The sequence below is a fragment of the Pteropus alecto genome, unplaced genomic scaffold (genome assembly GCF_000325575.1).
Source record: "Pteropus alecto unplaced genomic scaffold, ASM32557v1 scaffold120, whole genome shotgun sequence".
NCBI lineage: Eukaryota > Metazoa > Chordata > Mammalia > Chiroptera > Pteropodidae > Pteropus > Pteropus alecto.
Genome location: NW_006430061.1, coordinates 2,335,712 through 2,362,527, shown reverse-complemented (window position 1 = coordinate 2,362,527; position 26,816 = coordinate 2,335,712). Strand labels below are relative to the sequence as shown.

Genomic DNA, 26,816 nt, shown 5'->3' with positions numbered 1-26,816 from the left:
GCAGGAATGGAGAATGAACAAAGCAAGGTAGAAGGAGACAAACAGGTGGGCAGCTGGTTTTATGGAGGAAAAGGTTGCTATTGTCTTGATCCAACCTATGAAGCACAGGCAAGCCAAATGTCTCCTTGGTGCTGGGATTGGAACCCTTGGTTCACCTTTATCAGTTAGGCTGCTGTTGTCTGTACAGAGCCCAAATCCTCACTTAAACAGCAAGAACATTATTATTTTACATAATAGGAAGCCTAGAGGTGGGCCTTGCTCTAGGGTTGGTTGATTCAGTGGTTCAGTGATCAAGGACCCAGATTTTTTTTCTCTGTGTGCCAGCTTTCTTCTCTAGCTAGGTCCTCCCTTGATTGTAAGGTGGTCTCTAGTAGTAATGAAATAATATGCTTCCTTGTTCAGCTCTAATGGGAGAGATACTGTTTCACCTTGTGGCTCACAGTTAGGAGAAAGAAAATTTTTTCTAGAAGCAATTCTGTCATGGCTCATTGGTCTGAATTGAGTCATATGCCTATTCCTGAACTAATTACTGGCAGTTTGGGTGAAATTATGTCATGTGAAGTGGAATAGATTTGGGCAAGCAACCATCATGCCCATTACAGAATCACATGTTCCAGGCATAATCAAAGTGAATAACCCAGTGCTGTGATGGTATATAGTTACAAAATTAGCATGTAGGGTTGCCAGATTTAGCAAATAATACAGGATGCCCAGTTAAATGTGCATTTAGATACTTTTTAAGTATCTGAAACCATAGATGCTTTTTAAGTATAAGTTTTTCCCATGCATTATTTGCTGGTCTGTGTGTACCAATATTTGGTACAAAGCAAAATGAGTCAGGGACATATTCGACATTGAGAGATAAAAGATTGTCGGATTCATAGTGGGCTAAGCGCTTAGAACCGAGATCAAATATGAGTTCTGCATTACTTGTGTGAGGACGATGGAGTGTAAACTGGTTCAAAAAGCAGAGGCCCTTCCTCCACACCTGCCTTGACCCCTTGTGACCAGGGTCCAAAAGAGAAAGTGATTACACATCCTCTCTTGGGGCCCTCACTGACCCTGTCCTGCGTCTCTTTCCAGGGCCCCGACCGCTGTGGGCAAGCTTTGCTGCAGATTGGAATCAACATGATGGCTCTGCCAGGAGGCTGCCACCTGGACTCCATCCCCCTGCCGGGTCAGCGGTAAGTCACATAGCTGTCTCTCAGGGCCAGACCTTCTCCATCTGGACTTTGGCTGAGGCCCAGCCCTGGGATCCTGAGACTGTAGGTGCCCATTCTCTCCATGCACTGTCCTGGGGAGGAAGCTTAGGACAAGATATTGGGAACACCAGGTTCCTTCAGCAAATATGGATGGAACTGGGCCCTGGGACATGGAGGAGTCAGGCAGGTCCTATCTCCCAAGGAGCTACAATCTAAGATCCAGGCAGACGATGAAGCAAATAATCGAATGGAGTGTGCTGCTAAGATAGGAAGCCCAGAGGGGGGCCCTGATCCTGTCTAGGCCTGGACTCTGGGGTCGCTGGGCCAGGAGTCCTCAGGATTAATGAAGGTCCTTTCTGAGATTCTTGGAAGGGTCAGTCTACCCTTAGGTGTCTTCACTTTCCCCAAGAACACCAGGGAGAGAATTAAACACAGAGATGATCCTTGGGAAATACTCATTGCCCTCAGTTGGGCAGTAGGGGGCCAGGGGCATAAGGGAGGGCTACACTGAGCAGAGGTGAAGCCCAGATGATGAGATTAGAAAAAAGAGAGACTTGGGGACTCCAGAGGTGCCTTCACACAGGGCGTGGATGGTCCTGGAAGCCAGAACCAGAACCAGAACCAAAGGTAAAAGTATGAGGGCAACAAATCTCTGGTGATCAAATGTCCTGATTTGCCCAGGATTGTCCTGATTTGGGCACTGAAAGTTCTATGTTTTTGGAGACTCTTCCATCCTGGGCAAACTGGGAAGGCAGGTCACACTAATGCAAGTTTGTTCTACATTAGTGAACAAACTAATTAGAGGAACTTTGCAACCCGAATGCTCAGGGCTTCTGCCTAGCCTTTTTTTCTCCTCCCCCGAGACATTTTGATGAGAAACAAGAATCCAAGTAACTCTTGCAAAACTTAAGTCTTTTTTGTTTTGTCTCTTATGTATTGCATGTGTCACTGACATCTTATCTTTACTTTGTCCTTAACCTCCCACCAGAATATAGGGCATTACAAATGACTATATCATTTATTTCTATATTGTGTGTTTGGTCTTTGAGTACTTTTTTTAAAAAAATGTACATTGCTTTCAAAATTAGAAGAAAAAACCCCTAAATATTTGCTAAAAGTCTACTAGAGCTGGGGTAACTTCTATGGGGACATCAGTCTGCTCCACCAAAGTCATCATTATAGAAAATGCTTTAAGGGCATGAAAACAGCACGTGCATGTTAATGAGGACTGAGAGCACAGAAATGTAGATCAGAATTAGAATCGTAGATCAGAATTTCCTGTGTAGCCTGATGCTAAGAATAAGGGATCCTGTTGGGGCCCAAATACCTTTCCACGTAATGCGCCTAAGTCAGAGGTCATGAGAATCAAAGCTGTCAGGATGTATGAGAGTCCTCAGAGATGGGAACTTGGCTTGGAATGGCCGATGGCTTTTTGGGAGATGAGCATCATCAGTTTTGAACACATGACTGCCTGACTTTGAAGCCAGACTCTACCTCTAACCGTGTGACCTGTGTAATTTCTTCAACCCCATCAGCTCCTTGGTTCCCTCATGTATAAAACAGGGGTGATAATAATACCTACTTCATAGGGTGGATGTGTGGATTAAATGAGTTAATATGTGCAGAGTATCTGTCATGCAGTGAGAGCTACGTAGGGGGAGCTATTGTTTATCAAGTGCCTGCTGCATGTCAGAGGTCCACTGTGGCTCTTCAGGTAGGTGGTCTTAGGGAACTCTTCCAGGAATCTCTCCCTGATCCCTCTTGGCAAGTGACTTCACTGAAAAAATAAATCACAGACAGAGACTCCCAGCAGCCTAATATTTTAAACCAGGGGAAAGTAGAACTGATCTAGATGAAATGGAATCTTAGTCTTCCCAGCTCATGTCCCAGCCAGGTCCATACCTATGTAGCCAGATGGGCAGTAGCAGCTCTGGCTATAGTGCTTTGGGACTCCTCCACAGAGCCTCATGGGTACTGGGCCGGTCAGATCAGAACCTGGGCATGGGGAATCTGTCATCACGGGGCAGTTTAAGACAGTGGTTAGAGTTGGGACTGCCTCAACTTTATTCTTGGTTCTGTTACTTATTAGCTGTAACCTTGGGCTTTAGTTTCTTCAACTATGAAATGGGGATATTTATACTTACATCTTTGGGTTGTTACAATAATTTAAGATAATATGTATAAAGCACCTGCCTGCACATAGGAAATGCTCCATTATTGTTAACTTCTCCAGATGAAGAAGAGGTTTTTCAGAGCAGAGAATACGGGGCCAAGGTAGAGCAGATCCTGGCACCTTTTCAGCCCCTGAGAGACACTGATCTCTCCCATTTCCAACCTCCTCAGAAGTTATAAGGATAAAAGGAAATTAAATTACACAAAAGTGATTTAGAAATTGGATTTCAGTTACCTGTAGTCATCCGAGGTCTGAAAATATTAAATGGAAAATTTTAGAAATAAACAATTCATAAATTTTAAATTGTATGCTGTTCTGAGTATCATGATGAAATCTTGTGCCATCCTGCTCTGTCTCGCCTGGGACATGAGTCATCCGTTGGTCCAGCATATTCATGCTGTAGACACTACCTGCCTATTAGTCACTTAGTATCCACTTCAGTTATCAGATTGACTGTCACAGTGCTGGTGTTCAAGTAACTTTTATTTTATTCAATAATGTCCCCAAAGCGCACTAGTGGTGATGCTGTCAATTCCAGTATGCAAAGAGCAGCTGTAAACTGTTTGTTATGTATCGTCAGGAAGTCACGATGCTTACATGAGTCACCTCATTTCATCTTATCACACATGCATTGTATCAACTCATATCATCCCAAAAAGAAGAGTGAGTACAGAACAGTAAGATATTTTGAGGGAGGGGAGAGAGAGAGACCATATTCACATAACTTGTTATTGTTATAACTATTATATTTTATTGTTAGTTATTATTGTTAATCTCTTACTGTGCCTAATTTAGAAATTAAACTTTATCACAGGTGTATATATATAGGAAAAAACATAATATATATTGAATTTGGTGCTATCCGTGGTTTCAGGCATACGCTGGGGTCTCGGAATGTATCCCTGCAAATAAGGGGGAGTTATTGTATTTTTTTGGAGGCAGATTAGGGTTACTAATTGATATATACCTTGAGCTAATACCTTGAGAGGAAAACCCCTGGTTAACTTGACTCCAAGAGTTCTGCTGACCATAAACACTGCAACTTGAGAAAATGTTTGTTTAGAATATCTTCATTCTTACAGTTCTTATAGGGCAGAGTGAGCTGAAAAGAGAAGGTGGTATTTTCTTTAATATATCCACAGTATGACATTGCCAGGCCTTCGCAGGACACTGGGGGAATGCAGTTCCTGTGCCTACCAACCTCTCAATCGTGTGTGTTCTATGAGCATGGGCCATATTCACAGAGCAGGCTCATGTGTATTTACAGGATGTCAGAGGGGTTAATTTATCCAATCTGATGCTGCATTATGAGCAGACAATAGCAGCCACCTCTTCTTTCCTCTCGTTCCAAGTTGCAGAGGCCTCTTTCATGGGGAGTAAAACCGTGGTTAATTGTCCCCAGATAAATAATTAATGCTGGATAATTGACTTCTTTCTGTTGTATTTTACTGAAACTCAATTTCACTCTGTAGTGCCATTGTTCACCTGAATGTACAAAATAAATAAATGCTGTCAAGTTGTGTGAGATCATCCAGCCAGCTGGGTGAATCATATGTATTAGGCCTTTGGTGTTCGAGACCCTTATGAGTAAAGAGCATCAGAAGGGGTTTTCTAGGTGCCGGCTCCTAGATGAGAGTAGAAGGCAGGGAGCAACAGTGTCCTAGGCCAGGGGTTGGGGTCCCATGTTGAACTGTCCTGGGCATTAGGAGAGGCTGTGATAGGTTCTCTTCCAACTGTATCTGAATTTCCTGGAAAGCTTTCATATTTAAGACTAATAAAATAAGCAAGTCAAAATATAAAACCCTACTGTTGGAAACTTTAATGTGAGCCTAAGTGGTTGGAAGCTTACAGGCCTTGGAATTGGACTTGGGCTCAAATCTCAGCTCCACTTCCTACCAGCCATGTGCCCTTGGCTGCTCCTTAACCTGTCTGAGCACCACTTTTAAATTCTAAAACAGGGCAGCAGAGATCACTGCTTTAAAAGGTTGTGTAAGTGCTATGGTTCAGGAAGGGAGGTCTGTCTAGGGCCCAAAGTACTTGGCAGGGCGCAATCCACACTTCACCAGGCCATTCCACTGATAGTAACCAACCCTCCCTCCATCCCTCAATTGTGGAAACATTTGCAAGCTCAGGTCCAAATACCTCCCTGGAAGTTCAAGGATTTATTGGTTTGAGTGAAGAGGGCAGGAGATTAGCTCTCTGGAGAGCAGAAGACTGTGGCTGCTATGTACTTAGCTGATTTTTGTTTTTTTCTTGGGCCTCAGGGCTCCCATCTTTGCATTGGGGATGTTAATCCTCCCATTGACTCTGGGCATGGTGGTGGTGCTGTTGAACCTAGCCATGGTGGTCAGCCATCATGGTCAGCATGTTGGTAGCTTTCTACTGTCACACATAGCTCTCATATTCTGCAGGGATCCTTATGGCCCAGTACTTACATTTAACTATCTTTATGGATAGGTCCCTGCAGAGTGGGTTGGAGCCCAATCTGATGGACACACAGGACTGTGTCCAGATGTTTCCTTCCTTCCTTCCTTCCTTCCTTCCTTCCTTCCTTCCTTCCTTTTACTACTTCTCTTAACCACAGATGATGCTGGGATGCCTTGATATTTTCTCTCTGGATTCCCGCTATGAGGGTGGGGATACTGACTAAAGGACTGGACTTTACTAACCTGCATAACAAAGTTGGTTCACTCTTTTTCTTTCCAGCACTTGCTATAGCTGGGTGCTTTTATACACAGCAACTCATTTAGTCCTCAGGATGGTGGGGGCTGTTGCTGGCAAATGAGGGATAATTGATTGGGTTCTCTGGGAAGCAGCCTTTGAGATGGAGTTCAGGATGGTTGTTAGGGAATGCCTTTGTGGGAGGGAGAGGAAGGAAGCAGGACTCTGTAGAGGGAAAAGGTGAGCTGCAATGTAGGCTGGATGACACCCTCAGCTGATCTCATGAGAAGCTTTGCAATCAGAGTTGTTCATTGGCCAAAGTGGCCAGGGCCTTCACATCTCATCTTGATTTGTCGTTGGAGTGGGCAGCTCCAGGCAGGACATGACTTGAGGTGGGGTGGCCGTGAGACAATATCTGAGGGCCTGATAGCTGGAGGCTGTTAGCTAATGATACTTCTAGCAGCTGAAAGCAACAAATCCTTCCTTAAAGGGGAACCTGAGCGGTACATAAAGTGTTCATCTCATGAGGAAATTGAGGCTGGAGGAGGTTAAGTGACTTGCCAAAGACAGAGCTGAAAAGCAGCAGAGCTAGATACATGTTCCCAGCTGGTGCTTGAGACTGCGTGCTGGCCAATACTTTATCCAGTCTGTTGTTTTCCACAATACTCTTGGGGGCATTATACAAATAAACCATTCACTCATTTATTCAGGTAGTCATTTATTCATTAGCCTTCAGCAAATATCTTTGAGTGCAGATCATGTACCTTGTGTGTTGCTTAAGGAGACTTGGGGACTGAATTGGGCATGATCCCTTCCTTCATGAAACTCACCAATTTATCTCTTGACCTGATCCAGCCTGGATCTGTATCAAGTATACAACTCAGATTTCATTTGAGACCCTTCGCTGTGAGTGCAACACATTCTCATACGGTTTCTGTTCAGCTTGGAGCCTGAGATGAGCCAGGGCTGGGTGCAGCTGTAGCTAGGGGTAAGCGGCCTCCTGGGTCTCCCCCGGCCTGCCAGCAAGGAGCCATTTAGCTTTCCTGAGCCAGTGGGGACCGTTGCAGGCCAGCCTGTCTCCACGTAGATAATGGCTTACATGTGTGCACCCTGGGTCTGTGGCTGTTTTTTTTGTGTGTGTGTGTTTTTTTGTTTTTTGTTTTTTTTTTGCCGTTGGGCTGATTTCTGTGCTTGTGGTGAAATGTGCAGACTGTAATTGTCAATGGGATAATTGGGTATATTTCTGTTGTTTAAACCAAAAGGAAGGGCAATCAAAGTTACAATCAAATTCCCTCCCTTCTCCCATCTCCCAAGAGAAATCCACAGAAACACAGGCGTGACCTCGTGAAGACGGAGGGACAATGATTCAACAGTTATTTTTAAGAAGAGAGGTTGGATTTAAATTCCCATGCAGTGCTAGGAACTGGGATCATAGAAGCATGGAATGTTGTTGCTGGACATTCCCTCAGAGCTCATCTGTGTCTTCCTTTCATAATCAGATGGGGAAACTGAGGCCCAGAGAAAGGAATGGAGCTTTCAAAATGCTCTTCAGGCCCTCTCCCGCCCATTGTGGAGTCCCGCCTTCTCTGCTGCGTTTCTTAAGCTCCTCCTTCCACTTGGCCTCCAGTAAGTACTAGAAACTCTGTGTCCTAGCCCCAGTGGAATTCTCATTAGCAATGATCTGTAATAGACATCGATTTCATTCATTCACTAATTCATTTGAATGAGATTTACTTTGGACTGAGAACTTACTTTGGGCCAGGCCCTGAGTAGTACAATAATTATTTAAGTAAATATCATCTTTTCTACTCATTGAGAAATTTCCTGAGGGCCAGATTAATTTCTGATTAACATTTGTGTTCCTGTATTAGAATGCAACAGTAGGATCTCAATAGGTGGTTGTTGAATGAATAAATGTTCGACATATGTTTGATGAATGAATGACAAATGACCGAGGAGTCTCAGGTGACTGTGAGAAATTAAATAGCTTGTGTGTTGTTCTTTTCTCCAGAACACTATTTCCAGCAAGCTATTCTCATTCTTTTTGGTAGAAAACTGCTGCTTGGAGGGAAAGGGTAAGCTAGAGTTTTATCTTCATTAATTTAAATACTCTTTCTGAGTGAAAGCCAAAGATTTAATTGGTTAATGGAGTCAGAGAGCTGGAGAAGACACTTTTTTTCCTTCTAAAGAATAGTAATTCAGAAATATTTTTAGTCCTTGGTTTTAAATTCATTGGACAAAAAGTCTGCAATTTCATCATTAAATCTCTTGCAGGAGATCAGAGTGCAGTGGCAAGCATGGACTAGGAGCCTAAGGCCAGCCTGCCAGCCTGCTTGCCTACCTTCCTTCCATTTTCTTTTTTCCCCAGCCCTGACTAACCTGCTGTGTGTTGTTGGACAATTTTTTCCCCTCTCTGAGCTTTAGTTTCTTCATATGAGGATAAAGATGTGGGTAAAAGTTTCTCCAGGGACCCATCCAGCTCTAATATTCTAGGAATCTGTGTGTGAGTTTTGGATCGTCTATTCCCTTTTCTGGACAAAAACATCTCATTTTAGTGTCTCAGGGCTGGAAAAGACATCTCGTTGACTAAAACAAGATCTTCTGATTCTTTTCTATGAAATGCACAGAGGTCTAGAGTTTGCCTTGTAGCTGGGATGGAAATTGGATGACATGCTAGCATGAGAGCCCCTTCCAGCATGTGAGGCTGCGCCCTGTTCGGGTTTTATAGAAGCCCGTTGGTATATCCAGAAGTGTTCTGTGGAGCAGCAGGGGAATAGGATGCCCTGTTTTGATGAGATGTAATACTGGTAAACCCATAAATCTCAGCACTCTAACATGCTTCAGGATTTGAAGTCCTTGCTTTTGACTTCTTCTCCACGTCTCTGATTATACTTAGCAACTTGCCTTTTTCTCAACATGTGGTTCTATGCCTTCACTCCTTTGTACATGCTGTTTCTTCTGTCTGAAACCCTCTCCTTTTTCTGCTGGAGAACTTGAAGGCATCCTTCCAGTGTTGGCCTGGGAAGCTTTCTCAGATAGCCTAACGTGGGCTAAGCCTCCCTTCTCTGTGCTCCCACAGTTCTTTCTGCTTACATCTAAATGCCATGTGAAGGACAGTGAGCCATCATTGCTTACTTATAACCATTCATTTACTTATTCAGTAAACATTTATCGATTTCCTATGATGTGCCAGGAGCTAGGCTAGGTGGAGGGAATATGTCACTCTGCAGTAGAACATTCTGCCCTCTTGGGGATTATTTTCTTGCCATCTCCCTTCTGTGATTCCAGAACTTAGCCCAGTACCTGACACATTGAGCCAAAGTACTTGACACATTGACACAAAGTTTAAGGGCCATTACCAAGTGTTCTTAGCATAGCAAAGTGTTCTTTTATAGAGAACTCTCAACTTCACACAGCAGGTGGAATAGAGTAAGGCAGAGAAATCTAAATTCTAAACTTGGAAAGAATAAAGTCTATTCGAAGTAAAAAGAGATTAAAATGAGCCAACAAGAGCATAGGCATAGATTTCCATAAACTATTGACTCCTGACGTTTTGGGGAACACTGGATGCCAGGCCGGCAGGATTAGTTGGGGATGAGGAACTGGTACTAGCAGCTGAGGGCCAGGGAATGGGTCTGCTGAGCTGGAAAAAGTTGTTTCCCTTTGGTATTTGAAGTGTCAGGCACAGTTACCTTTTCTTAGTGATGGGCTTTGATGAAAAAAAGGGAGCAATCTAGGGGCCGAAGCAGAAGTAGGGCAAGGCCAGTGAGAGAGCAGGGAGGCCTCTTTGCAGCTGGAATCCTGAGAGGCTCACTTCCTCCCCTCTTTGTGTGGTCTTCCCAGTTTCCCTGCTCGGCAGTACTTCTGGTGCAAACTTGTCAGACACTTGTGATGATGGGGCCAGTGGGCCATCAGTTCTATCTTGACTTTAAACAACATATAACCAGCTCTCTTCTAGAAAAAAAAAAAAAAATGAGGCAACGGTTTGAAATATGACTAGACATACCATAGTCACAAACTTTAAAAGGGCATCAATATGTCGTATAAGGGCAGTCTAGCATAGCAGAAAGAGCTCTGGCTGTAGATTTGAAGGTTCAACTGTCCTCAGCCATGAACTTTGAAGGTTTGAATATCAGCTAAATTGCTGAAGACATCGAAGAGCCTAGTATAATAGTCACAAGCAAGGCTCTAGTCTCAGACTGTCTAGAGTCTTACTTCCATTTATCTACTGAGTGGCCTGGCCAAGTCACTTAACCTATTAGCTCTCAATTATGTGACCTCATGGAATTGTTTTGAAGGTTAAGTGAGCAATTAAGATCGAAACAAGCCCTTAATACAGTGCCTAGAATGTAATAAGCAATCAATAATTTTAGCTTTATTATCACTATTAGCAGTGAGGTCTTGGACAAGTTATATAATGCCTCTAAGCCTCAGTTTCCACATCTATAAAATGGGATGGTAATTGCCAATCATCAAACCACCATAAGGGCTGATGGAGAGAGCGCTTGGTGCACAGAAGTTCTCTATTGTTGATAATCCTCCCTGCTTGCTGCGTGAGTAGTTAATTCCTCCTGACTTTAGAAATATTTTAGGGAGCCGATTGTTTCATACTGCAATTCATTCGTCTGAGACTATGCTCCTCCCTTCTTCTACACCAACTCCACCCTGGATAATTCTAGCTTTAAAAAAATCATTCGAACAGTAGCCTGGTATGTGGAGATGATTGTGGTTACATCTGGCTTTGTGTTTAGAATCTGCCAGAGTCCAGAAAGCCCAGATTTGTGGCTCAGTCACCTCCTTCCAGATGTCCAGGAAAGTTGTCATCAGAGAACAAGGAGTAGGGTTACTCGGGAAGTGGGTATCTGCTTCTCTCAGGGGCTCTGCTCAGAACTGGGCAGGGTTCCTGTGAGCCCCACTCACTGTCTGAGACATCCTCCCTGCTCCCAGGGGTGGGGGCAATATTTACAGCTTCAGGCTCAGATTCTAGTTCACTGTGGAGAGAAAGGAAATCCAGCTCCGTCCTGGCCCCTGGTCCCTCCAGCTCCTTGGCTGGAGACCCTACCAGCTTCTGACTGTCGTGGTTTTCCACCACAAAGGAAATGTGATTCATTGCCAGTCCATCTGTTTTGACCTCAATTTTCAATTCCCTTCCTCTGTGTGAGTAATCAGATTAGTCGTCTGTACTTGCAAAGGAAAGATTTCATGCATAGGCAGATGGTAGCTCGAAGTTCATGGCTGAGGACAATTGAACTGTTGGGAGTTGTGGGGTGCAGGGACAGCAGACAGCCCCCACCACACAGCAAGAGCTGCCCTGCTTAACCAGACTTTGTATATTGGGGTCAATCAGCAAATCCAATAGCAGAGGCACAGCCCAGAGAACCAGAGAGCTAATGACAGAGAGTCAGACATGCTATGCAATTATGGGATGCTCAGTGCTAACACAGGCCAAACCTTAATGAGCCACAGTCTCTAGACTCCAAAGCTGAGAAGAGCAGCTCATTATGTGGCGGCACGGTGACCATGGCTAGGAGTGGACTGGCCTGTGGTGGGGCCATGCAAGGTTCACCAGGTCTGGGGCCCTCTCTGGAAAAGCTTGGGGCCTTTTTTGATGGACCTTTCTACAGGACCTGGTCCCACTTCTGCTGCGGCCTCGTATACTCCACTTGTCATAGTGCCTCATCCTGAAACCAAGCAAAATAAAAACCAGCTCCTCCCTAGATGGGTTTTCTATCTTGGCCAGGGCAGCACTGGTCATCCAGACTGGAAACCCAGGAGTCAATTTGATCTTTACCTCTCCTTTACCCTCATATCCTCTCATCCCCCTCCCAGGCCATCCACTGCATCCTATCCCACGTTACTGCCTTCAAGTTCCTGTCCTCTCTTTGTTCTATAACCGTCATCTCGCAACAGGTCACCTTCCTCTCTAGTATCTAACACTGCTCTGGTTCATTTTCTGCTAACTCTCTGCATAGTTATGTCACTGCCCTGCTCTAAAATGTTTTCATTGGCTCCATACTGCCTTCGGGATTAAATTCAAATTTATAATTCAGTCAAGGTCTTTGATCTACTGGTTCCTGTCTCTCTCTTTAGGCCGCTTCCTGGCCGCTTCCTCATAGGCCCTCAGTGCTTGAGTCCAATGAAACGTCTTGTGGTATTACTATTTTTATGCCTCAAGGCCTTTTCACATTTGTGTGGAAGTCCTTTTGCCCTTGTCATCCTGTCCAATTCCTTTTCTCTAAGAACCAGGGCAAATGTCATTTCCTGTGTGTATATATTCCCAGGCAAAGTCAGACACCCCACCTCCTGTGATCCTAGACTCTCCTGCTCACAGATTTTTGATGGCAGTGTGCTGCTCAGTTGATAAGAGCAAGGATTCTGGACTTGAGACGCTGGGTGTAGTAACTCCACAACTTACTTGCCATGTGACCTCTCCCGACAGAAGTAAATGGGGGTAATGATAGTCTCTCTCACGGGGTGGTTGGGAGGACCAAAAGAGATATTATAGATTGGGAGCTTAGAATACTTCCTGGCTCATTGCTGGAACTCAACACATTAGCAACTGTTATAATTATCACCAGATTGAAATCCTGGTGCTTTTTTGTTTTCTTGATCAGGGTTTTGGCTGAGCTCTGGGATTTTCAACTGGTCAGCTTTGTCCTCGGCCACTAGAACAGGTTGATAAGTAAGTGCACAGAGAACGTGGGGACATCGGGGTTTCAGGCCCACCCCAGCAGACACTGGCTGTGGGCCTTGGTGGGACAGGCAACCTCTCCAGGCCTCTGCCTCTAGTGGGGGCCCTTTGGAGGGTAGCCCAGCTAGTGCAACCCAGCATGAAGGATCTTTTGTTCCTGGAGTCTGCCGACAAGTGGGGATAGGTAATTTGTGGTCAGAGCCTGAGGTTTGGGGGGTAGACTGAGAGCATGGTGGAGGAAAGTGGTCCAAGTGGTTGGGGCTGAAGGCTGATGGGGAGTCTCTGCAACCTTGCGGGCTAGGTAAACTGGCTCTTGGCGGCCCTCTAGTGGTGACTTCTGTACTCTCACCTGCATTTTCTAGAACCACACAGAGGTACCAGGATGGCAACAGACATGTTAGACCTGTGAGTTCTCCTAAACGTACCACTTTGGCCAATGAAGAAAACTCTCCTTAAAGTAATGAAGAGAACAGAATGGAGAATACAAAGCTAAATGCTTTTTAGTCTACACATCAGGTCCCATGTTTCTCCATGAAAGTTTAGGGCAAGCTAAAGCTGAGTTTGTGCATGTGAGAATGCACTTACGATTTTATCTGACGGTACTAACATGCCATTTGGACAGAGCACAGCCTTTTATAAAGCAGTTTGAGGTAGCATTAAGAACATGGGGTCTAGAGTGTGATGGGCTGAGTTCAGAGTCAAACTTAGCCACTTACAAGCTGGGTGATCTCAGATAGTTCCCTTAACCTCTCCAAGCTTCAGTTTCCTTATCTGCAAAAATAAGATAATATGAGGACTCTCCTCAGAGGGTCATTGTGAGAACTAAATGACATAATAAATGTGAAGCCAACCACATGATAGTTGGCACAGGGCCCACCCTCAGTAATGTTAGCAATAATAATTATGGATTTTTATCTCCCTTGACCCTCGCAGCAACCCATTGAGACAGACGGTGCAACAGTACAGATTATTGTTACTCCCATTTGATACATAATTCAGTTTCATAAATATATACTGGGCATCTTCAGTGTATGAGGTTCAGTGCTAGGATGGCATGCAGGGAGGATATGGCAGACACACGCCTTACTTTGCTTATAGTCTAGTGGATAAAACATATTAATCAAGTAGTTAAACATTTGAGACTCATGTCATGATGGGGGAAAGACAGGATGCTACTGACATGTGGGGAACATGGGATATGAGCTCACCTAAGAATCAGAGACACCTCTTTTACGAGAGACATTAGGGTTGAAATTTTAAGGATGCGTAAGTGTTAGCAGGTCTTACTTTGCTTATAGTCTAGTGGATAAAACATATTAATCAAGTAGTTAAACATTTGAGACTCATGTCATGATGGGGGAAAGACAGGATGCTACTGACATGTGGGGAACATGGGATATGAGCTCACCTAAGAATCAGAGACACTTCCTTTACGAGAGACATTAGGGTTGAAATTTTAAGGATGCATAAGTGTTAGCAGGTGAAGAGGAGATGGGGAGAGATGGATTAGCATGTGCAAAGTCTGGGAGGCTGGAAGTCACAGCAGAGGGACAAAAGAACTCAGTGTGGCTGGGGAAGTGTTTGGAAATGAGAGGGGGAGCAGGTCAGGGAATGAGGCTCAGAGAGGAGAAGTGTCATGTGCAAGGATGCGCAGCTATTAAGGGGTAGAAGTGGGAGGCCGTAACAGGGTAATAGATGGTGCTTTCTTCAGGGAATGAGGCTCAGAGAGGAGAAGTGTCATGTGAAGGATGCACAGCTATTAAGGGGTGGAAGTGGGAGGCCATAACAGGGTAATAGATGGTGCTTTCTCGTGAGGTGTCCTTACTGTTAATATCATCACACTGGTTCTCATACGTATATTGGCAATGCATATACATATGTATATCCTTTTTAGAGATTAAAAATGAGTCATTCCTGAGTTAATAAAGGCCAGGAAATGTGAGCGGTGCCTCCGCTCTCTCTAAGGGCATCTAAAATGCCAGCTTTTGACAGAGTAGAGATGATGAGCTCTGAGTCATTGAGAGGAGGCAGTTGTCAAATGTACACATTGGCTCATTGGACTGCAAACGGTTACCTGGAGCCAAATTCATGTTCCTTGGCTTTCTGGAATAAACAACAGCATACTCTATCAGGGTGCTGGACAGAATGGGGAGGCAGCGAGGGCTTCGGAGGCATATATATATCAGAAATGTAGGATCAACTTTCTTATCATGTTATACTAAACAGTTTAATTCACAGAAAATGTTATGGCACACATATATCTGCGTAGGTTGGAGGTAATGACATGCATAATGAAAACAGGGACTTCTGGGTAACAATCTGAAAACTCTTTCTAGTACTACAGCTTGGAGCAGAGGGTCAGTGCAAGAGATAGCAGAGAACACAAGACCGAAGAGGGAAAAAGGCCAACCCCAGCATGATAGGCGGATGCAGGAGACATTTTTCAGAGTCCGTTGAAGGGAAGAAAGCCTCCTTTCTGGTTCTGGCATTGAGCACGTGGGTCAGCTGCAAGTTAGGGACAGGATTTCTGTGAGCTGTCCAACACCATACACTGTGAAGGCTCTATACTTAAAATATGAACTTGGAGCAGTTACAGATGGAGAGATGGAGAATTCTTTGCCCTTTACACAAAAACCTCGATGCACAGAAAGGCTTGTGCCAATGCAGCTCAGTGTGGGATTCAGAAGTGGATCAATAGTAGGGCAATGAAAACATTGGAAGATTTGAACAAGATCAGAGAAGCAATATTTCCTTTAGTCACAACTGGCTGGGGCTTTACTGGTGGTGCATTAGTGAGGAGGGGTTGGAAGCTAATAACCTAACCTCCCTGTAAGTTATTTACAGCTTGTTACATAAATAATTATGTTAAGTTAACTGTTTAGTAAACAGTTTACAATTCACTGCATAGCAGAGGATAAGGCATTCTAAATTAATCTACATGTTGTTTTTGCAAAGCCCTGAGTGAGAGAGCCTTCCAGGTAGGGTTGTAGAGAGGCGTAGGGGGGATGTGGACCCAGAGGACTTCTGGACAAGATTCCTCAGATAACTCCAGAAGGAATTCTTCTGTTTATAGTGTGAAGCTCAGAGTGCTTGCAATGGTTTCCAAGTCCCTTACATCATGTAACCCGAGTCCCTCCTCTGAGGGTACTTCCCACTAATCTTTCCCTTGCTCCCTCCACTCCAGCCCACTCATCTCTATACTGTTTCTCCAACAAACCAGGCATACACCCACCTCGCACCATCTGTGCCCTCTTCCTGGAATGCTCAGTACCCATAATTTATCACGGTCGATTCCCTTACCTCCTTGAAGTGTTTGCTCAACTCTGATGTTCTCAAAGAGCCTTCCTTGACCACTTATTTAAATGGCAGTTACCTCCCTGCCTCTTACATGAAAAGTCTTGTCCCCGTCTATTCTGACTCTACTTTTTAATAGAAATTTTCAGCTTTTATCATATACATACTTTTACATTTATTATATTTATTATTGCCTGCTTTAACTTGCTATAATTTATCTTCCACGGGGGCAGGGATGTTTGTTTTTATGTTCACTAATGTATGCCAAGCAGTTGAAACAGTTCTTTGCACATAGTAGGTACTAAGGAAATATTTATTGAATGAATGAATGGACATTCAGAGTTACACTTGTGAGAGTGTGTAGGCTGCCCACTCTGCATGGATGCTGGGCGTGCAGGGAAGTGTTTGGAATGCAGTTTTTTGGAGGCTCAGTCTATGAGAGAGATTGGCCATCTTCAAAGGGAGAGACAGTGGGCCCATTAGACTCAACACATCTCGGACTGAACCCATCTTCCTGTCTTCTAGACTCGTTTCTCCTATTCATTCAGTTGCTCAAGTAAAAAATCTGAGTAACCTCCTTGACTACTCCCAGTCATTCATCATCCATATGGATTAACATCCAAGTCCTGTTGATTTTATCTTTTTAATGATCTTGAATGATTATTCTCCAACATCTTTGCAACCACCATGAACCTGTAGAGAGAGGCAGGGTTCAGGAAAGCTGTTCTAAGTTCATAGAGCTCCATGATCTTTTGTTTTTCTGTGTTTCTGGGTTCAAAAATCTGGTGCTTTGCATTCTGAGAGTTCCTGGCTCGGCTTCTGCCCCTCACATTGATCTCAACATCCTTTGTCTCTGTTGTCCCTGTCCTGCCTAATTCTGCTTCTACTTCCAGAAGTTTATTCCCAGTGTGGCACTTCGTTGTAGATTCCTGTTGGATCAGCTTTGAGAGTTCATAGCAGATGCCTTGCACTTGCCTGATATTGGAGAGATGATTCCTAGATTCGGCTGTTATTCTCAGCGTGTCCTACTGTGCTTTCCAATAAATACCCAGTGGCTACTTTGGGATTCTACTTTCTCATACTCATCCGAGGCCAACTTATTCCTTCCTTCTTCTTCCTCTCATGCAGATGATCCCGAGTAGGTTTTGTAGCTATGGGTGGCTCATCCCCACCTGCTCATCCCCACCTGTATTTTGAGGTTTGTGGGGGATATTTTATCATCTAGTTTTGTTGTAAATATTATCCATGGGTTTCAGTTTTGTTATCTAATTGCTCTGTCAATTTTTATGTGGGGATTCGGAGAGATTGAAAAACTATGCTGCCACCGCTGCCATCTTTATAGACTTTTATTTCTCTTAATTTAAGTAACTAGGTTCTGATAATACAACTTCTTTCATTAAAACTGCTCTCTAATAATAACTAACACATATAACATTGCCTGTCAGGGATTATTCTAAGCAAATATATATATTCGTAAGGGAAGCGATGACTGTAACAGCCTGAGGCGTCTAGTGGAGTCCAGACAGCATGACGTTGCCCAGAAGGAAAGGCAGCCACGCCAGGTGGAACCGGCAGGACCTGTGAACTAGAGTAGCAGCCAGTGTAGGGGTGCTAAAGGAAGGAAGGATGACAGAATCATCCAAGCATCCAATGCCACCTTGTGGTTGACAACTAGTCTTTTTGTGAGGAATATACAGGAGATGAACTCTGGGGACTCCTAGAAATACTTGGGACTCATGGTGCATCATGTTGGAATGAGAGTGAGGTTAGGTTACATTTGTTTATGTCTGTCTCTCCTCTTCGACCATGTGAGCTTCCTAAGGACAGGCGGGGACCACCAGCACAAGGCCTGACACATGATCAGCATCAAATGCATTTTATTAAATCAGGTTGACCGGGGACTGCCTAAGAGACACTGCTTAATGTTTTAAACCTTATTGAACTGGTTGAGAATATTTTATGTTTGTCACTGGCACCATGTGTGGACACACACTTCCCTAGGAGCTCAGATCTCCCTTCAACCATTTTCCCAAGGTTTGAGTATATATACCCACACCTCACCAGAAAACCTTTTACCTGTAAGTTCTGAGAACTGGGACAGTGGTTGCTAAGGGTCTAAGCTCTATCTAACCAGAACATTGCTTTAGTAGAATATAGGAATACTGGCAAAAAGGCTTGTTCAAAAGGTCTCTCTGGTTCTAGTGGTAACAGTGTCAAGTATTTCTTTTTAAAGCAACAAAAAAATTTTATTATCATGTGTTTTGCCCAACTCTCAAACTTTTACCACAGTGCAGGGAACTTACCTATACTTTGCCTGACATCACAGCCAAAGACAGAATTTGTATTTCCTGAAATGTAGTCCCAAAATGGAGGAGAGGGTGAGTTCAGGGAGTTCCTATGTACCAGGCCAGGGTACTCATGCTTATCTTGAGTAACACCCTGCAAATTCAGAAAATATTTTCAGCTGGTATGGCAAGGCTTACAATCCATGTTTCCAGGCAGTCTCTGGTTTACGTGATTCAATTAAATATTTATTGATACCTACTATGTGTGACGACTCTGTGCTGAGTGCTGGTGATGCTGAAATAAATCAGATTGTACTTGCCTTTGAGGATATCTCAAAGTCTGGTGGAAGAGAGACAGGTACAGAAACTGTACAGTGTGGTCAGTACGTATACAGTCTTCGGAATCAGGCTGCTTTCAGGAAGTTCAGGTTCTCTTAAGTCATGTAAAGCTTCTGCACCTTTGTATTTTCACCTGTAAAATGAAGACAATAAGGGTGTGCATTTAATCATGCTATTGTGACAATAAAATGATGCATGATAAGTGCACAATCCTTGGGGCACTATAAGAGTTCAGGAAATATTAGTTATTGTTATCGATGGCTTTTATCTACTTTCCCTTTTCCTGAGACTTCAAAACTGCTTTTTATCCTTCTCTTTCTCTCTCTCTCTCTCTCTCTCTCTCTCTCTTTAGCTAAACACAATTAATATCTTAATAGTTTAGTTGTAACTTGGGCAGCTTGGGAGAAGTTAGGCTGGGTGGGAGGTATATCCATGCCTTGAATAGTCAACCCATCTTGCCCTCCACCTCCTGGTAGGCCAGAAGCCCCTGATGTCCTCCCTTGTCTTGGTCAGAGTTGGCCTTGGACCTAAGTGGGATGTGCCTGAGTGACAGAAGCTGAGGACTAGCCACTGAGTGGGGTTAAGAGGAGGCAGAGATCCATGACTTCACTTATCTGCTTGATTTATTCTTCTCAGTGTGTTTGGCTGTTGCCTGGGGGGAAGGAGGAGGTATCTGTTTAAACGAGCTCTAGAAATAGAAGTTATTTTAAGCTCATTCTTAAAGAAAACCATATTCTCTTTCCCCACAGGCACCCCTTGTCCATCCTTATTTCTGAGGCTGTCACCCTGGAAAAGGCTCCTGTTGCTGGACAGTTGGGAGTGGGTGTGGCCTGAAAGCAGTAATTACTTCTCCAAGGTTAGGGGTCCTGCCCTGCCCTCCACAGCAGAACTTGAGGCAGAGTCAGGGGTTTATAGCTTCCCTTCATCTTTTGTTGCTCATAAGCAGCCTTGAAGTTCGAAGTTCTTGCTTGGGAAAATGGTCCTTCCTGCTTCCCTTTGTGAGGCAGCTTCATCTTGTTCTCTGTTCCTCTATTTTTTTTTTTTTTTGAAGGGTGGGCAGAGTGAGAAGCAGTAAAGCATAAAAGTTAAGAGTAGACTCAAGTCAGAGAGACCAGGGTTCCAGTCTCAGTGCCACTACTTTCTACCTGGTGATTTTACTTCTCTGTGTCTCAGGTTCCTCACCTGTAAAATGGGAATAACAATAAGATCTAACTTAGACAATTGTTCTGAGGAGTAAGTCAAGTAATTCTTGTGAAGCTCTAAGCACAGTGCTCAACACATGGAGTGTGCTTAATAAATGCGAGCCACTATTATGGTTATTATTATAGGTGCTTAACTGTCACATGTGGGGAAGGGCAGCAGAGAGAACATTTTTGAGCGTTTCCTTTTTGCCATGCAATGTCCTAGGCCCTTTAATTCACCATTTAAAAGGGGGTCAAATATGTGGTGACAGAAATCTAACGATGGGAGGTGAACACAGTGTAAATATATTTGCCTTACTGTTAAAGTGTACCGCTGAAACTTATTGGATTTCATTAACCGATGTCACCATAAAAACAAACAAACAAACAACAACAACAAAATGCTTACAGCTGGGTTTTATTTTAAAGTGGTGATTTATAGTCAATAAATATTTTCATTACAAAAAAAATAATAATTTAATTCTTCCATTAACCTGGTATGGAAGGTTTTATTGTTATCTCTATTTTATAGATGGACAATCGAGCCTGAGAGAGGCTAAGAAACTTACTCAAAAGACTAATGTATATTGTCAAAAGTCAGGATGCTGGTTGTCCTGGTTGGGGAGCACCATCAGGGGGCACAGGGAGACTTCTGGGGTGCCAGTACTATTCTGCTTCTTTATCTGGCTCCTGGATACATGGATGTGTTGATTTTATGAAAACTCATTGAGCTGCAACTTGATTTTATGACTTGTTCACTTTTATGTACATACATTTTTTTCAATGAAAATTTCAGAAACAGGAAAAAATAAATAGTAGCAGCAGCCTGCCCTTGGTCACACAGATTACGGGAAGCAGAGCTAGCTCTTTTTACCCCCTCATGCTGATGTGAGGCCTTGGCCTGCAGATGCGCATCTTATGCCCCAGGCCCTTACACAATAGGCTATTCCGTCTCCAGGAAGCTCTGCATCAAGCCCTGTTCAGGCAACTAAGGAGGAAGCAAGATCAGTCTGAGGGCCTGACTCTGCCAGAGGGAGGCTTCCCTGAGGCAGCCAAGCAAGAGGCTCGCTTAGGATTCAGCCACTGGTGGGCTCAAGGGCAGATAATGGGGCCTACCGGAAGACGAAGCTAGCTAGGCTTGCTGTGTTTCTTTTCTCCGAGAGAACAACTTCTATCCCCTAGCCCAACTGGGAACCCCCTTTCTTCCACTTCCAGGTTCTTTGAAGAAGCTTCAACTCTTGGCCTCTTAGCCAGGTTCCACCTACCCATCCAGTGGGGCTTGGATTTCCTAGGTCTGCCTTCTGCAGGGCACATGACACAAAGCCAGAGAGACAGCCAGACTCAGCCTGTGCTTCAGGTAGGGGAAGAAGCAAGGGAGGTGAAATGTTTTCTCAGCGAGATGGGATAAAAAATCCTCAGGCCTGTCATCTAGACTCTTCCTTCCTCCCCAAACCCTGTATTTTTTAAAGGAATTTTTAAATTTTAAAATAATTTTAGATTTGTAGAAAGTTGCAAAGATAGTACAGGGTATTCCCACACACCCCCTAGCAAGTTCCCCCTATCGTCACGTCTTACACAAGCAAGTACATTTGTCACAACTAAGGAACCAGCACTGGTCCTTTACTGTTAACAAAATGCCAGACTTTAGTCACATTCCACTAGAGCTTCCACGAACGTCCTTTTGTCTTTCAGGATTCCATCCTGGAGATCCTATTACACTTATTATCATGTCTCCTTCATCTTCTCTGTCTATGTCTTCCTTGTGTTTGATGACCCTGACAGTTTTGAGGAGTACTGGTCAGGTATTTTGTAAAATGTCCCTCGGTTTGGGTCACTGATGTCTTTCACATGATGAGAATGAGGTCATGTATTCTGGGGAAGAACGCCACAAGGCGAAACGTCCTTCTCATCATATCATATCAGGGTACGTGCTGTCAACACGGCTTATCAAGTGGTGAGGTTCACTTTGATCACTTGGTTAAGGTGGGGTTTGCAGTTTCTTTACTGCAAAGTTACTTTTTTCTCCACTTTCTATTCTCTTTTCTTTGGAATTGAGTCACTAAGTACAGCCCATGCTCAAGCACCATCTCATTGGTTTTTAATCTTCGAGTGTATCTGATGCAAGACCCACAAACACACACACTCATCAGAGTATTTGCACAGGTAGAGATACATAAACTCACACGCAGACATACAGATAATAGAAACAGATACCCAGATGAGTTCATATCTACAAACAGACATGTATAAGCAGGCACAAATTCTGGAGAAATCAACAGTTTTGTCATCCCATTTCTCTTACCAGCAGAGTGATAAATCAGTTAGGATTTTAATTAACACAGTGTCTGAAATCCCACTTTTTTTTTCTAATTTTTAAAGATCTTAAAGAGCAAGAACTGGGGATGGAGGGAGTGACGAAAATGTGAGTTTGGGATCTAAGCAGGACTCTGGTGGCTCTGGCTCCCTTTTGCTCCCTTCCTGGCACTTCCATGACACTTCCCATCCTGTTCAGAAGTAGCGGGCTGTGACCGTGTCCCACCTGAGGGTCCTAGAGCTCTTCCCCAGGGAGACGTGCTGAGAACCGCCCCCAGCACCACGGTTTCCTTTGCGCCAGGCACTGCGCTCTAGTGGTCTTTCACCCCTGCGACCTTTGTCTCCTTGCCCTGTCGACCTTTGTCTCCTTGCCCTGTCTCAGAACTTTCGGCATAAATGCTCAACCCCGACTCTGGTATTCAAAGCTTCTCAAGATCAGGGTCCTGGGCCACCTTTCCTGCCTTCCCTCTCACCGCTCCCTCTTTTCCAGAATGTATAATTCCAGCCCAACTGAACTCCTCATTGTCCCACTGTCTGCCCTGCTCCGGAATATGCTCCCACTGTCCGTACATGTGCAAACCCTACCCAGCTCTGATCTCCAGCTGGTAGGGACAGCTCCCTTCTTTGAATTCGCAGAAAACCTTTTCTCTAAGGGATGACACTGACTCAACTCTGCTCAGTTATCTGTATACTTGGGTTTTAGAAATGGTTCTTTTCATTACCAGCAATAGAAATTAACCCTCGGACTTATTCTCCAGTCCCTAACTGAAGTTGCCGTCATGAACATGTCCCATATTCAACAACTCCGGTCTCTGCAACTCTGGCTCTAAGTTTCACAATTTAGGGAGAGGGAATTGGATTAGTGCAGCTTGGTTCAGGAGCCCACCCGAAGATCAACTGCCAATTATTGCTGGGGACATTTTCACAGCACAGACATGACCGCTGAGGGACTATTCCTATGTTTGGGAGGAGAAACCTTTCCCAAACAGAAGAGAAAAGCTGAAGCCTAGGAGGCAGTTGAATGTAACTTGTCTTTGCTATCAACAGAAGAAGGAGGAAGGATGCTGGGATGCCAAAAGCAACAGATGTCCACTACAAAGTGTTTATGGAATGAAAGACTCAGTGAGTGAGTGACTGGTTCATTTGTTGACTTTTAAAAGACCCTAGATCAGTTTGCCTCCCAGTTCTCTATCTCTAGAACATGCTGATCATATAGTTTTCCATCTTCTACTTCTGCTTTCCAATCGTGTTCGTCGTGGGGCACTCTCTGGGTAGCCTGAGTGATAGAAACATATGGAGTCTTCTGCAGAGGTATAGCACTAAATACCCGTCACTCATTCACTGGTGTACATTTACTGAGTATATGTTGGGCACTGGCAATAAACCAGATATGAGGGAGTGTCCCTTCACAGGACTTGGAGAGTTCAAACGAACATACCGATTACACTAGAAAGTTATTAGTGCTCTAATGGAGGATGCACAAAGAGGTACAGGGACCTTGGGGAGCAGCTGATGATCTCTGGCTGAGGCTTTTCAGAGAAAGTAACATTAGAGGCAGGTCTTGCAAGGTGAGTAGGAGCTATCCAGGTAGAGAAGAAAGAAAGGGGATTCCTGTCTGAAAGAACTGTGCAAGGCCGCAAGGGACTGTAAAATAGAGTTATACGTTTGGGAAATAGAAAGGTTAAGTGTGCCTGGAGTGTAGCACATGTTTATGGGAGGATGCTAAGAGCTGAGGCCGGGAGCTGGAAAAGGGACAGGTGTGGGAAGGGAGACTTGGGCCAGATCTTGGAAGCCCACCTATCCAAGCCTCAGGAATTTTGACTTGTGCAGGAGGCAGTGGTGCAGAGGAGCACTGAGGACTCACACCAGAGAGTAACTATGCATATGTGTGTGTGCGTGTGTTTGTGCACATGCGTATGCTATATCATGGGGGAAATGGGAAGCACTGCTGCTTTGGGGAGCCATTAAGGCAACAGCTATTAAATTATAATTCTACTCCTAGGGATCCATGCCACAGAATGGAGGATCGAGAGAGTGATAATAAGACATAGAAGAGTGGAAATTGTGTACAATCAAAGAGTATGTGATACAATCCCACTTATATAAGGTTAAATTTGAATTCTTAAAGATGTAATGGGCAGCAGTGTGCTGTGATTTCAGGTGACTTTGTCTCTGCTTCTTTGTCTCTCTGTCTTTCTCTGTCTCTCTCCCCGCCCCCACCCATATATACATACACACACACATGCATGCATATATATATATAGTGATAAAATGCCACCAAAGTTATATTGTTTGATGCATACACATATATACACACACACACACACACACACACACACACACACACATATATGTATATATATACACACACACACATATATATATATATATACACACATATATGTATATATATAATTTTTTTTTACAAAATATAATAGCTATTTTCATAAAGGGAGAGGGAAAAAGGTCATTGGTGAGTTTTTGTTTTTAATAATTTAAAAGGCAATTTGCTATAAGAAACCATGTGTATACTTTTCCTGGTTAAATATTATAAGCTTTGAGGTTAAAAATTACATTTAAAAGCCTAATAGTCAAGCAGTTGTATTGTTCAGAAAGCCCTGCTCTTTCTCAATAAATAACAGTAAATGTGAAGACATGATCTTAACCATTATAATTGGAGCAAGCCTTTATAACTTCAGTTCTACCTGATACATTTGCTCCACCTAGCCGGCCTCATCAGTGCCCTTTGTGTGCTGTCTTGACTCAGAATAAAAGCCAAGTCCTGACCTTGTCCTGCACAGCCTTCCAGGTTTTGCTCCCACCTGCTGCCCTCCACTGCTATCACTGCATGTCTCCATCCTTCTCTCTGCCTGCTTGACTGTGGCATCTTTGCTCTTCCTCACTCATCTCAGAGATACTGGTGCCCCAGAGCCTTTGCTCTTGCTATTCCCTCTTCCTGAAACAGTTTGCCCCAGATATGCACATGGTTTGCTCCCTCATGCCCCTTGAGTCTTTAACTTGATAAAGATCTCGGGATCTAATCTATAGTCTTACACTATTGTACTAAATAATTTTGTTCCATTACAAAAGCAACATACATGCTCCCTATAGAAACTTTGGAAATTAGAAAAAAAGTTGAAAAAATAATAAAGTCTTTAGTTTCACCACCTATAAAAGAAACACTAACATTTTAATCTTTCTTTTAAATACTGTTCTAGCCACGGCTTTTTGACATAATAGTAATAATTGTGTGTTTACATTTTTGCATACCGCTTTCCCCACTTTATTAGCGCACACAGTTTTCTTTGCTATAAACTTTTAGAAAGCCTTATTTTAAACAAATGCACACTATATAACCAAGTAGCTGTACCATAGCTTACTTAACAGAACTAATATTTCACATTTGTGCTGTATCTAGTTCCCTTTTATTGTAAAGATCATGTGCTATTTTGCAGACTTATTGTAGCCTGTTATTTGTCTTGTCATCTGCTCCCAAAACTTCTGTACCTTTGTCTTATTACCTGTAAAATAAACACAATAAGAAGTAAGAGGATTAAGGTAAGTGAAAGCAAGAAACAGTGATGAGCATATAGTAGCTGTTCAGTAAACATCAGGTGGCTTGGAACTGAAACCTTTGGCAGTTGTGGAGTATTGATAGCCATCGTGGCACTGTTCTCTGGCTGCAGGCTGCACCTGATGCAGGTGGACTCGGTCCAGCGCTGGATGGAAGACCTGAAGCTTATGACCGAGTGCGAGTGCATGTGTGTCCTGCAGGCGAAGCCCATCAGCCTGGAGGAGGATGCACAAGGTGACCTCATCCTGGCGGGCGGCCCTGGCCCTGGAGACCCCCTGCAGCTTCTGCTCAAGCGAGGCTGGGTCATCAGCACCGAGCTACGCAGGATTGGGCAGAAGCTGGCCCAGGACCGCTGGGCACGTGTCCACAGCATGAGCGTGCGTCTGACCTGCCACGCCCGCTCCATGGTCAGCGAGTACAGTGCTGTCAGCAGGAGCTCCTCCCAGGAGATGGACCAGGTTAGTTGCCCTGGGATAGGTGTTGGTGGGCACTTGCAATGAGGTTGACTTCTAGAAGAATGGGTCTGAGTTGTGTGGCATCTGAGCTCTTCCTGCCCCAGGGACTTTTTTCCTCTTCCAATAAAACAAGGAAGACAGAAAGGCCCTTTGCGGAGTATGTTCTCTGTGCTAAGATTTGTGCTAGCTTTTTTATGCACATCTCATTTACCCTGCATAACCCCTGAAGCAGACAGAACTATGAGAGGCTCTGCAATGGTTACATATACCTACTTTCATGCCAGACTGCCTAGATTCAAATGTCAGCTCTGCTGTGTGACCTTGGCAAGTTGTTTAACTTCTCTGTGCTCCTAATGAGTATAATAATAGTATTTATTTTATAGATCTGTTGTTAGGACTAAGTGAGTTATTACATGTAAAACATTAAAAACAGTTGAATTAACATATTAGCTACTATTATTGTCCTCGCTTTATAGACAAGGGAACAGAAACTCAGACAGCTTAATAACTTGCCCAAAGTTATATAGTAAATGGTGTAAGCATCATTCAACTGAAGCCTTTCTGATTGTAAAGCCCATGACTTTGAATCTTCTTCTCCAAGCCCAAGTGAACCATTGAAAATCTCCCTTATTGTTTCTCTTTCCTTTG

At 43.8% G+C, this 26,816-nt stretch overlaps 1 protein-coding gene across 3 annotated transcripts in view; it reads left to right on the top strand.

Annotated features, from left to right (window-relative positions):
* The window catches only part of INSC (INSC, spindle orientation adaptor protein), a 118,568-nt gene that overhangs the window by 31,059 nt on the left and 60,693 nt on the right, over window positions 1–26,816 (top strand). For 2 of the 3 annotated variants that reach the window (XM_006904746.1, XM_006904745.1), the window contains exons 1-2: window positions 1,072–1,184; window positions 25,826–26,171. In XM_006904746.1, the coding sequence (XP_006904808.1) occupies window positions 1,129–1,184; window positions 25,826–26,171 (402 nt within the window). In that variant the 5' untranslated portion in view covers window positions 1,072–1,128. Of the gene's footprint in view, window positions 1–1,071; window positions 1,185–25,825; window positions 26,172–26,816 lie in introns of those variants that run through there. The other variant, XM_006904744.1, reaches the window with a different exon arrangement.